The following is a 15,175-nucleotide window of genomic DNA, read 5'->3' as shown; positions in this document are numbered from 1 at the left end:
CCATCTGCTTCCTGGAGGCTGTGTAACAGCTAGCAGATGCTCCTGAGCTAGCATGATTCCAAGTGCATAATATTGTTTGGTATTTACTGACAATTACCTTGGGGGTCTTAAAGTTGAAATAGGGGTAAGTGTGAAAGCAGTGAATTTGGATGCTTGCTCAGTCCAGGGGGAAATACTTGAATTTGGGAGTATTTTGAAGTGAATGCCCTACGCTTAGGTCCTCACCATTCTGCCTCACTTAATGGGAGTGGAAATAAATCCTTCAAAATCAGAGGTTTAAAAGGCATCAGCCATCTACCCTGCATGCCATTTAACACGGAAATGCTGATTTAACCTGTGAAATGGGCACAGTGTACCTAATGGCAGACTTCAAAACCTCCTTTTCCAGTGAGATTTCTGGCAGCAGGAAGAGTTTGGGTTTGCTTGGGTTTGTCACCGCTGGAGGGACCATGGCAGGGCAGAGTTTTGGGACTATTTCTTTCACTTGGGTTTGCTCTCTCAGCTGCTGTGTGGGTGAAGTCTCCCTCCTGTCAGCACCTGCTGTGTTTGTGGCTTGGGAAGCCGTGTATGAAGACACTTAAATTCACCTCCCCTCCTGGGCCAACTAATTCCTCGCTGCAGCTTCCATGTGGAAAGAGGAGTGGGATGAGAATGAGTGCCCCCATCTGGGCTCCATCCTACCCATGGTGGAGGCCCCATGCATGCTAAGGGTGGCGAGCAGGTGCTACAAAATCAGGCTTTACCCCCACTTCTGCTACTTTGTGCCTGCACAGGTACCTGCAGCAAAACCCTGCTTGCTTTTTCCCCCTTTTGTTTTTGCTCTGGTTGCTTTGGAGATAAACCCCTAGTTTTGGGGGTTTGCACAGCACAGGCGGCTCTTCTCCATTGTGCAGTGTGGCCAGGCTCTCCCTGCCACAAAGGGCCTCTCATCTCTGCCAGCCCTTCAAGATGCTGCTGGAATATAAATAATAACACCCCCCCCCCCCTTCCTGCCTGCTTTTGCGATGTCAGTGTTTTCCCCTAGCCAGATGGCTCCTCGTGAACTTCTCATATTTTACATACAAGTCAAAAACAAACAAACAAACAAAAAGATTACAATATTGCAGTTGTGGAGAGCTGCTTGTTTTGCTAAACCAGCTGCTCGGATTATTTCTTTGGGTCGGGATTTTTAATTTTTCCCCTAGTGTGGGTTGTTTCTACTCAAATTCCTTAAAAAGGAAAAAAGGCCCAGAGAAGCCACAAAGCACTGGGAAAGGTCAAGAGCAGACAAAGGCGCTGCTGCGCTTCTGGAATACTCAATGCCTCTGTGCCTCCCCGAGCCCTCCCCGCAGTGGCATGGGGCACACAGCAGGATGGGACCCCAGGACCAGAGGCTGAGCAGTGTTTTGGAGGTAACCCCCACCCTGTGCAGCAACATCTGCTTCCATGCTCATTTTTATTTGTATTATTATTATTATTATATTTTTAATTTCCTCTTCAATCCCCATCTTGTGGGAGGTTTTGGATCCAGGCACGATCCCACAGCTGCGGACAGGATGCTGACAGCCCACAGCCCCGCGCTGTCCCAGAAATAGAAGGGCTCAGTGTGAGGCGTGCATGGATGTGACACGGTATCATAGCCATTTTAAGGGGGAATCGACCTCTTTAGGTGAAGCCTGGAAAAGGTCCCCCGGGGCGTTCCGCACGGAGCTGGAGCCGATCGTGGGAGCGTTTCCAAGCTGGCTCTTTGGGATGGGGCATCCTCTGGGAACCCAGGCGTGGTACCCGGGATGCGGCATCCTCCGGGAACGCCGTCCCGCAGCGCACATGGGATTTGTGCTCTCCTTTGGGAGCCCCCCTCCGGCTCCCTCGGGGCTCCCCATCCCGCCTCCGCCCCCCCTGCCGGAGCCGGGCTGCCCGCGGGGCCCGGGCACGGAGCCCGACCCTCGACGGCGGCGTCCTGCGGGATCCCGGCCGTCGGGACCGTTGGGGTCGGGGCGCCCCCCGGCTCCCTCCCCCTCCCTCGCCCCGCCCCGCCCCGCCCGGCCCCGCCGAGGGGCGGCCCCCACGCAGCGGCGGAGCGGCGCGGAGCGGGGCCGGGTGAGTGCGGGAGGGACGGGGCGGCCGCCAGCCCGCTCCGGCCCCGTCCCCAGCGCAGCGGGAGGGGGCCCCGGAGGGCGGCCCCGCAGCCCCAGCCGCGGCGGGGCGGCTCCCCCCCAGCCCGGGGTCTGGCCCCCCCACGCCCCCCGGGCTTCGCTCTCTCTTTCGGAGCCCGCTGCTCTTTGCGGGCTGGGAGGGAGCCGCGGGCGTCCGCAGGGCCCCGCACCTGGGCACGACGCCCCCACCACAGGCCCGTGGCAGCCACCGCCCCCAGCCCCTTCCTTGCGGCCCCCAAGGAGCCGCTGAGGGCTGCTGGCTTTGCTCGGGGGCCTGACCCGCCGCGCACGGGCGGGGGGGCCCCCGGCTCGTCCTCTGGCTCGTCCCCGTGCTCGAAGCTCGCCCGCAGCCTGGGCGGCATCGCCCACCGGCATCTCTGCCACCTCTCACCGCTCCCCTCCTTTCCCTTCGCAGGACGGAGCTGAACAATTGTGCTGGCGAACAATAGCAGCGCTGGAAAACAATGGAGCTGCTGCACCTTCACGCTTAGCACGACCACTCAGAAGAAATCCCAGCTCGAAAACAGGGCCTGGGCCAGAGCTGTCCCTGCGCCATCACCGCTGCACAAGCAAAGCCCAGCCGGGATCTGCCAGAACAGGGTGAGACCGTGCAGCCGCTGCCCAGCATGGAGCGAGGCTCTCTTGGAGGCTCCCCGTGCCTAGAAGGGAATTGTCACCTTCAGCTACTGCTTTGCCTCTGATTGCGTCGCGATCGATGGATGTGCTGTTGGGCGGGTTGAAACCCGCCCCGTGATGCCCTGGGCAGGGTTTGGGCAGGAGAAGCATCCCCAGGGAGTGGGATATTCCCACAATCCCTCACACAGCTGGGGGAGGACTCAGCCCTGCTGCAACCACTCTCCCACTCCGGAGCATCCGTGGCAGTGAGCTATGGGAGGGGGTCAGGAAAACAGTCCCAGAAAACAACCCTTTGTTGCAGGAGCAGGGCTGCACCATCTCTCTCCCACTGAAAAATGCAATCATTAATTATTTTTCTATTTCTGCCCCCCCCAGTTTTTTTTGCTGACTTTGAGCTGGGCATCTCTCCAGGAACTCTGCAAAATCAGGCATTCAATTCTGGTCTGCGCTGTGGAGCAGATGGGGCTGTGGGGATCAGGGAAATGATCTTAGGAAGGTTATTTTTAGGGGGAGGAGGGGCATGTTTGGGTTTGAAAGCAATGGTGACAGCAACTGATGGGTCATATTTGAAGGCAAAGAGTGATAAGTCCTCCTGCCACAGCAGCAGAGACCATTGATTTGATTAATTTAAAGTATTGATACAGCCCTCAGGCTGCTCTGTAAACTAGTGATGAAATCTCAGCCTGTGACAGACGTGAAGGAAATGCATCAAAACGGGAAATTGATGCATGGGGATGCCTGGAAATTCTGACCATGCCAAGCTGCAGAGGTTGAGCAACCAGCTGGGCAATTTGCATGCTTCCAGCTATTTAATTCTGGTGATTTCCAGTGCTGCTAGGTTTGCCAAAGCCATAGCAGAAAATCTGTCAGTTGTTTGGGGATCTCCGTTGGCTGCCATGCTGCGCCACGCACAGCCTGATGCTCTCAAGAGCCAAAAAAGGAAGAATCTGCCCTGTTTCTGGCTGCTCGGAAGGGGATGTGATAACGGAGGTGAAGGTGGTAGCGCTGGCTGGGCTGCAAGGTGGTAAACAGGAAACCCAGCTCCTCAGCGCCAGCATTCAGGGCACAAACCTGCTTTTTGGGGCTCTCCTTCTGCTTCAGAATGCCTGGATTTTACCTCAATAGGGTAAAATGGGTTTGGCTTCACCCCTTCTTATCAGCATGATACTAGGAGTGAAACTCCCTCCTGTTAGAGCAGGCTCCACCCCTTACACAGCTACAATGCAAAGGGGGTTTTTGGCCAATTTGATATTTTTGGCAACACTTTTGCATGACCCAAGCAAGCAGCCATGTAATTGAATCCTTCCTTAGTGGTAATTTCCACCCAGTCTTCATCTGGTTTCAGAGGATACCCATGAGCAAGACATCAACACCAGCCCATGTATCACAGCTGCCCGTGCTCTGCATAAACCCCAAATTTGGGTGTCGTGCCGATGCTCTGCTGGTGCTGGGATTCATCAGCATTCCTGCAAAAGCAGGATGCAAAGTCCCCTCTCTGTATAATTTTTAATATGTACATAGGGTTATTAAATTCTTTGCCTATTCCTGCTAAGACCAGTGAACAGTGTGGATGGGGAAAAGGCGCTCTGGGCATGCCTCTGCAGCTGGGCTTTGCCTTGAAACAGCTTGGGGCAGCACCGCAACTCTTCAGAAGCTTTGTCAGGAAGTGCACAGCTTTGTCAGCTTTTCCGCTGTGAGGCATGAGCTCTGCAGGCGGGTTTCTCTTCTGCTTTCTGCGGGGAGGCTCGTCCTGCCCTTCCCCACGTTTCTGTCAGCTTAAATGTGGGCTTTGCTTTTGCAACCTCTTTTCTGCATTGAAGCACAAAGCAGAATATTTCTCCTGTTGCATACAGTTTAATTGCTATAAGCGAGCATACAGAGCTCTGTGGTAGGAAGCTGGGATTGCTGCTGCACTTGTGTTTTTGGGTTTAGTGCCTTTCTCTGACACAGGTTTTGCAATATGGTCTTGGTTGAGTCATTTATCTCTCTGGACATCATTGTGGTTTTTCTGCAGTAAAACGGTTTTGTTTCCTGGGGCTTTGGGAGTGTGCAGGGGCTGTGAAGTGCTGGGCAATGCAGGAAGTGGAGGAAACTGCAGTTTGTGCATCAAATGCTTTTTTTTTTGCTTTCTGTATGAGGGAAGGGAGAGGAGTGCATGTAGAGACCTCAGTGACATTAGAGCCTACATGTACATGGATTTGCACAAACACACAGGAAAAAGCATGACCTGGAAAGCCTCTGCTCATGGCCTAAAATCATCCCAAAGCTGCACTTCAAATTCTCTCAAGTGCTGGTTTTGCAAAGTGTTCCAAGCAAATGGGTGATCCTGAGTGTTTCACGCAAATCATTTGATTATGGTCTGCAGCACTTTAAAGGCCAGGCCACTTCAACAGTCAGACAGCTGGGACAGTTTCTGAGTGTATGAGAGAGAGGGGGGTATTTTGGCACTAGAGGGAATGCAAGAAAAGTCAGTGAACATTGTATTAAAAAAAAAAAGAGAGAAACCAATGCAGGAGCAAGGACACACTGCTTTTGAAAGTCAGCCAGCCTTTGTGTATGTTGCCTGATTTTGGATCCGGACCTACCTGTCCAGAGCTCCATAACAAAATTATAAAAAGAAATGGAGAAAAGCAGCAAATTCCACTTCACAGAATCACAGAATCACAGAATTTCTAGGTTGGAAGAGACCTCAAGATCATCGAGTCCAACCTCTGACCTAACACTAACAGTCCCCACTAAACCATATCCCTAAGCTCTACTTATAACATTTCCACCCAGGTCTTGTATAGCTGCGACAGTCTGTGGATGGAGGCTGCTCGAAATGCAAATGTTAGAGTAAGCGTATCTCTGCCAGTATTAAATTTTCAGTGAGTTTACAATGGTTCTCACCTTATCTGATTTCCCCTCCTGCTGCCCTACCCAGCAGTTTAGGTGGAAGAGCAGCATTTAATTTTTCCCATGTCTGCAGCTGCTGCACCACAGCCTAAGAGCTCTTACAAATCCAAACAAATTTCTGTTTCCCATTTGCTATGAGTGCATATCAGAGATGCAATAACACAGGCTGACACCGCTGCTTTTGTCTCTTTGCCATTCAGTGCTCATGAAAGAGGAGCGTGAGGATGGATTACGGCAGCTGCGAATACCTGGTCCCATGTGGAAAAGACAAATACATCTCCAAGTAAGATGCTCAGTGGAGCTGTAATGCAAAAATTTGTGTGATGCTGCTAGGTGGGTAGTTATTTGCAAAATTCCCGGGGGTTTTGCCTTTTAGGGAGAGTGGTCAACCTGGCTCAAATTGGTTGTTTCAGCTGTGTTGGCCTCATTTTCTGTTTTTTAACATGATTAGTCTGGATTTGGAAACAAAAAGACATTCTGGGGCAGGAAACGGCAATTGCTTTTTAAAACAAAAGTGCTAGAGAGGTTTATTAAAGTGATTTTTATTTTTTTTCTTAGGAACATGTCCAGCTGTTCTAAAACCATTCAGTTTTGCTCAAACAGAATTTCTGCTGAAATATGCTTTGTGCTGAAGAAGTCTTGATCAGCTCTAGCTCAGTCATTGCACTTCTATGCTTTGGTAAAGAAGCAATCAATTCCTAAGTTTCAAGTATGAGGTGATAGAGCATATGTGATATTTCCCTCTTTTTTCTTTCTCATAACTTCAAATCCTGGTGATTTGTGCTTCTTTTTACTGATCCAACGATACCGAGCACCCTTAAACTCAATCAGTCAGGCCAGTTAAATTAATGACTGTCTTATGCTATCAGTCACTGTTTCCCAGTGATACACAGCTGTACTTAAACATTCTGGTTTTGTTTTTAATTATTATTATTATCATCATCATCACAGTAATTATCATTATTGTTAGCTTTATGTATCTGCAGCTGGAGCAGGCTCAGACTTTTAATTTGAACATGAGATTGGGGTCTGACATCAAAACTGATGGACTTGTGACAACTTGTGACTCCAGCGTGACCCCAAGGCTTAGGATCTCCTAAATCTTACATTTTCAGCCTTGCTTTGTTTTTGGCCTTGTGACCGAATCCACTGAGGTTTTCTTATGTCTTTTTGCAAGCCTGGAGAAGGGCATGGTTATGTGGGAGCTTGTCCTCAAAACCATGGTTGCTGGTGGCCAGAGGGATGTGGTTGAACCCACCGCAGATATCCTCAATAAAGGAATTCTAGAGGCAGTGAAATACCCAAATTTGCCCCAAATGAGGCCTTCACACCTGCTTTTCTCCTCCTTTTCTCAGCATCTCTCATCTTTTTCTTGCAGAAATGAGCTGCTACTGCACTTGAAGACATACAACATCTACTACGAAGGGCAGAATTTGCAGCTGAGGCACCGGGAGGTAAGGAACTGGGGCCAGCACCAAGCAGGGGTGTATCTCTGGCAGGAGAGGCTCAATGGCAAAATGAGAATGTCTGGTTCGATTCGGATTCGCAAGGTCCAAGAACTGCATGTTAACAACATTCCTTGATACTTGCTTGTATATGGGAACACCAGAGCAACTGAAGACCCAAATCCCATTACTCTCCCACAGAATCACAGAATGATTAAAGTTGGAAGGGACCCCTGGGTCCATGTGGGCCCACCCGGCTCCAGCAGGGCCACCCAGAGCCCTGCACCACGTCCAGCCAGGTGTGAAGACTCAGAGGAGGAGGCTCTGGCACCTCTCTGGGGACCTGTGCCAGGGTTCTGGCATCCTCCCAGCACGGATGCACTTTGTGATGCTCAGGGGGAGCCTTCTGGGCTTCAGGGTGTGCCCAGAGCAACTGGGCCTGGCACTGGGCACCACTGGAAGGAGCCTGGCTCTGTCCCCTCCACACCTTCCTGCGGGTGCAGATGGACATAGACTCTCAAAGGACAGATGCTCCAGTCCTACCACCAGCTTGGCTGCTGGTTCGCTGGACACTCTCCAGTGTGGCCATGCTCTCTTGCACTGGGGAGCCCAGAACTGGCTGAAGTTCTCAAGGTGTGGCCTCCCCAGAGCTGAGCAGAGGAGCAGGATCACCTCCCTTGACCTGCTAGTGACACTTTGCCTACTGCAGCCCAGGGCACTGTTAGCTTCTGTTGTGGTCAGGGCATGTTGCTGGCTCCTGTTGAACTTGGTGTCTTCCAGGATCCCAGTGCCTTCTCTGCAGCGCTGCTTTCCAGCTGGGTGCTCCCAGCTTGCCCTGGTGTCTCTGGTTGTTCCTCCCCAGGGGCAGGACGTTTCACTCCCCCTTGGTGAACCTCAGCAGGTTCCTTCAGGCCGTTTCTCCAGCCTCTGTGGGTCCCCCTTGGCAGCAGCACAGCCCCCTGGTGCATTAACCACTCCTCCCACTGTGGGACCAGCTGTGGGCTTGCTGAGGGCACAATTCTGCCCTGTCATGCAGCTCATTCTTGAAGCTGTTGAACAGGATGGGACCCACGACTGACCCCTGGGGTACACTGCTGATGACTGGCCTCCAACTGGGACCGCTGACCACCACCCTCTGGTCTCTTCATAACCCACCTCCCATCCAGTTCACACTGTTCCTCCCCAGTGCATCTTTTAGGATTCGTGTGGGTGGCAAGAGTGATGCCCATCTCTCTGCTCTGTGCAGGAGGAAGGCGAGCTCATCGTTGAGGGGCTGCTGAACATCTCGTGGGGTTTGCGGCGGCCCATCCGCCTGCAGATGCAGGATGACAACCAGCGCATCCGCCCGCCACCCTCCTCCTCCTCCTGGCACTCGGGCTGCAACCTGGGAGCGCATGGGTGAGTGCAGGAAAAGGAGTGACCCCAGGCTGTGCTTTGCAGCCATTGCCTGGATGCAATCACAGTTACCGTCTCTGAAAGGATTTGGTCACACGGTAGCAGTTGGGTGGCTGTAATAAAGGAGGACGTCATTTATCCTAGTGAAGATGAGACCTGAGGGCTGTTAGTACTTGCTTTTCATCCACGTAGCCCAATAACTGTGTTCAGCAATCAGGCTGTGGTGGCCAAGGTGGTCTTTTGCAGGCTGTGTTCAGTCATTGCTTTGTGCAGGAAAACTCCTTGTATTCCAACATGCAATGCCCAGAGAGGGCAGGTCCAAAGTAAAATAACTGGGTTTCAGTCTGTAAGGACCCCTATTGCAAATCAAGAAGACCCCTTTGCCATCAAGAAGATCCTTCCAAAATAGCCTCAGTTTTAACTTTAATACAAAACAAGATTAATGCTGAATTTTGATCTGGACACAAGTAATTTCTCCAGGACAGTGATTTTTGCGCTGTGCTTTGCAGACACCCGTGGGACCCTGGGCTGCATCATGGTCACTTAAGAAGTGACTAAGAGCAGCATGTCTCTGGGTTTTTCTGCATGCTTTTCACTCATCACTTAGACATCTACAAATGGAAAAAAAATGTGCAGGATCCAGGATTTTTAGTGGAAATATACTGTGCAGAGACCCTGCAGGAGGTTAGCAGGTGCTTTGCAATGTACCAGATCTGTAAGAAGGGGGTGACTGCACTGCTGGACCTGTCCTGCTCTAAACATCAGCCTGGTGTAGTTAGGTGCACCCAGTCTCCCCACTGCCCCCAGTTTTGGGGATGCTCTGGTCTGGCTGAGGGGCAAAGCCATGAGAAGGACAGGTTGAAACTGCAAAGCTGGTGGGAAAACCGCATTCTCCAGTTGTGGATGGATTCATGGAGTATTTTACCTTCCCTCCTGATAACATAGCAGCATGAGGCTTGGAGGGCAAATTATTATGGTTTTAATTCCTTTGCAACTGCCTGGTAATGATGCACTTCCTTTTTTTTTTTTTTTTTTTTTTTTCCAAGGTTGGTGCTGAAGCCCAGCACCTTGCCGGACATCCAGGTTACAGATGTGGATGCCACAATGAACACGGAGGGCACCATCAGCAGCACTGGTGAGACAGAGATGGATTTGGCTGTACCACTGTGAGCAGTGCCATGCTCTGCACCAGCTTCCTTACATTCCAGTTATATCTGTAAAAGTATAAAATTGGCTCTTTTTGTGGTAGAAATCAGTGTCCCTGCCTCCCTAAGTTAGCTCAAGCCATTTCCTAAGTGCTTATATTTAATCGCAGTGACTCTTCCTAAGAGTTTGCTCAGGGAAATGTCCATGGTGGACGTGTTGGAGAGGAGTGTGGAAAGAAATAGGGGGATAAAGAAAAAGGCCTATTGGGACTGTAGGGAAAAGGATGTGGCTGCTTCCCCTTCCTGGCAGTTCTGCTTTTATGGAGGAATAATAGGTGCTGTTGTGAAGTGCTGTTACCATGGGGAAGTCAACATTTCTGCAAAGTTTTTTCCCTCCCCATCGCGTTGCTGCATGCACCGAGGTTAAGTTCTAGGGCTATTCCTCTGCCTGCCCCTGCACTTCCTTAATCCCACCGGGACCCAGATTCCTCACCCTGGCACCAGCTTCGCTATTTTTTTTTTGCAAGCCCAGCAGTGAATGGGAAACCAGGATTCCCACCAGAAAAACCTGCCTTACACCTTTTCTCATTCAATCAGGGCATTTTGCACATTTTGCACGTTCCTTGCTTTTTTTTTATTTATTTTTTTTTATGCTGTTAAGGAAAGGCACCCTGGAGGCTGATAAGAGCTGGATAATCCTTTTGGTTTTGGGCTTTGCTGTTCATCCCCTTCCCAGTCGGGAAGGAACTGGGCCCTTGCATTGCTCACAGATCTGTGAAACTCCTTGCTCAGCCCTCTGTCCTTCTGCTTCCTCTTCCTCATTTTGATCTTCCCATGCATGACTCTTTTGTGTTTTTTGTTTTTTTTTGCCCTAGAGACTTGTTACAGATTGGTGGGCGATAACTGCAACACACTGATAGATAGAAATAACCCCGGCACTATTTTGGCTGGGCATATGACGTGAATCATATGCCAATGCACAGAAAGAAGTCTTTATTTTATTTTCTCCAAAAGTCTGCAAAATCAGCGCATAATGTGTGTGCATGGCTCCTTGTGAGTGCTTAGTCACTGGCATGCATCTGGAACACAAGAGATTTTCTTGGTGCAGACATGCTTTGAATTAAAACATCAGCTTGAGCTGGAGAGGTTCATTAAAAATGGATGAACGGCGAGTTTATAATAATCTGGACCCAGGCCAGTCTTCATGCTGAGATCTGAAGCATTGGCCTCATTTTCCCGCTCTCATTAAGGGAAAAGAAAAGAAAAAAAAAAAAGTTAAATTATGGAAAAGCGAGTAAGGTGCTCAAGTTCCCAGGAGATGAGGTTTTATCCAGGTAGCAGCATGGATGTATGCAGTAATTGTGAATTAACAGCCTCCTTTGTGGGAAAGTAAACCAGTGGTCTGGGCTGATGGAAGTCCAGGGCAAGAGATCGGGGAAGGTTGTTTGTTTATGTGTTTGGGGTATTGTGGCTTGCACCAAAGCAGAGCAAAGAAGTGATTTCTGCCCCAGCCACCCTACTGTCACTGGCAAACGTCTGTCCATCCATACCTCATCCATACCTTTAACCCCATCCTGGGTTTTTCAGGTGCTGCGAGGCTGCAGCCAGAGGAGCCACCTCAGCTGCTGCGGACACGGAGCGATGTGGGCGTGCGTCGGCGGGGCAGTGCCCGCACCCCCAGCGAGCAGCGGCGCATCCGCCGCCACCGCTTCTCCATCAACGGGCACTTCTACAACCACAAGGCGAGCCCTGGCTCCTACCCCCGGCACCGGGGTGGGGTGGGGATGGGTGGTGGAAGCTGCTCTGGGGGAAAAGGATGGGGGTTTTGGTGCTCGTGGGGGTGAAATGAATGTTGTGCCCCTTAGACATCGGTGTTCACACCGGCATACGGCTCCGTCACCAATGTCCGGATAAACAGCACGATGACGACCCCACAGGTCCTCAAGCTGCTGCTCAACAAGTTCAAGGCAAGTTGGGGTGATCCTTGGGCTGCTCTGCACTAGATGTGATGGGGAGCTCAGTTTCCATAGATATAAAATGTAATGGAAGAACAAAATGATGTTTATTTTCTTGGCTTGAAAAAAATCAAGATGTAATGCTTCTTTACATCTGTGCTCAGATCGAGAACTCAGCGGAGGAGTTCGCGCTGTACATTGTCCACACCAGTGGAGGTGAGGCTGCAGGAAGGGCCCAGCACTGGGATGACCAAGCCTGCTGGTGGCTTTGGTGGTGTAAACTGGTGCTTTTTTCATTGCAGAAAAACAGAAGCTGAGGGCCACTGATTACCCCCTGATCGCCCGCATCCTGCAGGGCCCCTGTGAGCAGGTCTCCAAGGTATTCCTCATGGAGAAGGACCAGGTGGAGGAAGTCACCTATGATGTGAGTTTTACATTGTGGCAAGCTTTCTGCTATTGGATGGCCCTGGAGGTTGTACATTCTGTTAACTCCGGGTGAGCACCCCCAAAAGGACTGGGGTGCAAAAGTTGCTTTGCAGAAACCGCAGCCCCTCTGCAATCATCTTTTACTTCCCGTATCTGGGTGCAGGATCACACATGCTCCTGGTTGTTTAAAGCATTGCAGGTAACCAAGGGGCTGCTTTCTAAAATGCTGTTAGCTTTGCAGAGCTTCCTGCCAGCATGGCCCTGTTCTGTACCATTCATTTGCATGACGGAGGAGAAAGCCTCTCAGTTCCTTCCACCCATCTGCAATGTTTTGTGCCACTTTTAAAGCTTTCTCATGCAGAAAACCTTGTTCTGTGCTTAAAGAACAACTGAGAGCAAAGGGACCCCACTGTAATTGTGAAGATGTATTAACGTCAGTGGGAAATGTTGCAATCAAGGCTGGCACAATTCCTGTGTTTCCATCACTTGACATTATAGAAGGATGGAACGCACTCCATCATTTTCAAAGTGGCAAAAATTCCCTGGAAACAGTTAAATTCAGAGCTCAAAATCTCTCTGTGTGCTTAAAAAAAGGACACAAGTATCTAGGAAAAAATGCTGAGCAGGAGACTGTAACTCCTGTCTGCAGGGGGATACAAAACTGCCCACCTTTTGTATGGACACCAGCATCTGCTGTGCCTCCATCTGTCTCCTGCCTTTTCAGCCCTTCCAAATCTGCCTGCTACACATCTTTTAGCACAATTGATATTTTTTTTTCCAGCTGAGGAAAGTGCTACTTATGGGAAGCAGCTCTGCTGTGCCATCTGCTGGCTTGCTCGTGCCCCTGCTGTGGCTTTGTTCCTAAATGAGGGCACAGCTGAGGTGATTTTGGGCTTAAATAGCACTTAATGAACTGTTGGGCGATGCACATGACACTCCTAGGATGTGAAGGCTTCTGGTCTTGGTTGAAAAAAATTAGGTGGACATTTATCTGCACATCTCTCCTCTGTAGGTGGCTCAGTACATCAAATTTGAGATGCCTGTCCTCAGGAGCTTCATTCAGAAGCTGGAGGAGGAGGAGGATCGTGAAGTGAAGAAGCTGATGCGCAAGTAAGCACGCACGTATTTAGCATCTCACCGCTGAGTGCTGGCACATCAAGGGAAGATGCTGAGCTTATAGGACACAGGAGGGGAGGGGTTGGGAGGGCTCAGCTGCAGGAATTAGATGCTGAAGATTCATTTGTACAGCCTTGCAAGGCAGGCATCCCTAATGCATACATGAGACATTGCTTTTTGTGTTATCCAGGGCTTTCTTAGTAATTTGGATTAAGAGCCCATCTTGCTGCTTCTGCTGTTAAAACCTTGGTGTGGAGCCACAAGTCCTCCCACGAGCACAAAACCCCTTCCCTGCCCAGCTGCTAAAAATGCTGCACTGGAGCCTGTCCCTATGGTAGCCCCTAGGTCAGAGTTTGTCAGCAGTCTGTGCACATCCCATGAGATGCTCTGGGCTCCTTTCCAGTGATGAATTTATCCTAACCTCAAAATTTCTGACCTCTGATCAAGCAGACGCAGTGAGGAGCTTGGAAACATTGAGCATTTCTGCAAGGCTCTGCTCTCTTTGCTTTTTCCTTTGCCTTTCCAGATACTCCATCCTCCGGCTGATGATCGAACAAAGGCTGGAAGAGATCTCTGAAGGGCCAGCAAGGCTGTGAGGCAGTTTGCAGCACTGTACCCTGCTTACAATGCAAGAGGTTTGCATGAAGGACATCCTGTACTGAACCCTAAGTGCTCATTGCTGTGGGAGTGGACCTACCTGCCTGGACCGCTCCGTCTTCGAGCCAACCCAGCCTCCTGCGTCAGGCAGAGCAGTTCAGGCAGCTTCAATGCATCTATTGCCATGTCTGGATGTCACCCAAAAACTTCAAGCTCATGGGGTGCCGGCACACTCAGGGTAGCCCCGTCCCATGCATGGGACTTGGCAGCTTCTTTGCAGCATCCTCAAACAGCTCCTTCTCTGCAAATGCTTTTTCTGCTCCTTTCTGTACATGGAGAGCCAGGTGCAGGGCCAGAAGCAGCACAATTGGCTTCATCTGAAACCTCAAATGCCTGTAAACCCCAGCTAAAAAAAAGAAGAGATTCAGGAGAAGGGCAAAGCCACTGAATATGGGGACGAGAGGGGCTGCAAGTGTTCAAGAGCAATAACTTCAGCTCTGTTTGGCGATGCTCTCTTCCATGGTTCACATGCGCAGTGCCTGGAGGAGGCCAAATAGCACAAATAATTCCTCTCAGACCTTTTTTTTTTTTAAAGCACATTTCTATTGCAATAATTCACAGGTGATGGGAAGCTTTTGTACATCCCTAAAGGACCTCTGAGAATTGCTTTCTTCTGCTTTTGCCATTGAAAGCAAAACGAGATTGAATGTTGGACTTACAGTGAAAGAGTTATTCTGCTGTGTTTCTCCCTTAAACCTGCATCTCGTTGCCTAACCCTCCCCCTCTTTCTAATTTGCACTAATTTTACTGTGGGATTTAAAAAAAGAAACAACACATCTGATGTCAAACCTCTCTGGTAGATTTAACATGCCAAATACCACTCGCAGGAGCCGCTCATGGTAATGAGCTGCTCCTGAGGGATGCTGTAAGGAAACTGGAGCAGCACAGGAACAGATCATCTGTGAACTCTCCTCATCTCATTCTTTTGGCAAGATTTTGCATGTTTGTGCATTGCTGGTGTTGAAATTGAGTCTGGGGGATGTTTCTCCTTGTGTGTGAGGATGTGAGAATGGCAGGAGGGGGGAGAGACAAAAAGAGGTTTGTTTTGCAAGGCAAATGCCTCTCTCCTTCAATGCTATACCAGCAATATCAATTTTATACCTCGATGTGAACTAAAACTCTGATTTTGTCCCTTAGGTTTTTTATATCTTTGTAACTTTTTTTAATGGTACCTTTTAAACCTTTAACATACAAAAAGTATTGTCCAGTGACAAAAGCGTTTCATGTATTTGGAGGACAACTGTGGCATTGCTTCGTTTATTAACAAGAAAAAAAAGTCTGTAGCAACTTAATACCATGTGGAAGCACATGAGTTAGAACTTGTTTTGTTCAAAATAAAGCACTTTGTGGATAGAAACGCTACTGAGAAA

General features: G+C 49.9%; 1 protein-coding gene across 1 annotated transcript; it reads left to right on the top strand.

The window, feature by feature from the left end:
- The first annotated feature begins 1,936 nt into the window (after positions 1-1,936).
- RASSF2 (Ras association domain family member 2) lies at positions 1,937-15,175 on the top strand. Its single transcript, XM_068662228.1, has 12 exons — positions 1,937-2,079; positions 2,551-2,735; positions 5,867-5,949; positions 7,045-7,120; positions 8,358-8,509; positions 9,553-9,641; positions 11,239-11,393; positions 11,517-11,618; positions 11,771-11,822; positions 11,909-12,030; positions 13,045-13,142; positions 13,675-15,175. Exons 3-12 carry the CDS (start codon positions 5,891-5,893, stop codon positions 13,742-13,744), a joined length of 975 nt encoding a protein of 324 aa, XP_068518329.1. The 5' UTR covers positions 1,937-2,079; positions 2,551-2,735; positions 5,867-5,890; the 3' UTR covers positions 13,745-15,175.

This window comes from Anas acuta, chromosome 27 (genome assembly GCF_963932015.1).
Source record: "Anas acuta chromosome 27, bAnaAcu1.1, whole genome shotgun sequence".
In the NCBI taxonomy this organism is placed as follows: domain Eukaryota; kingdom Metazoa; phylum Chordata; class Aves; order Anseriformes; family Anatidae; genus Anas; species Anas acuta.
The sequence above is the reverse complement of the archived record's forward strand: the minus strand, read 5'-3'. Positions and strand labels throughout refer to the sequence as shown.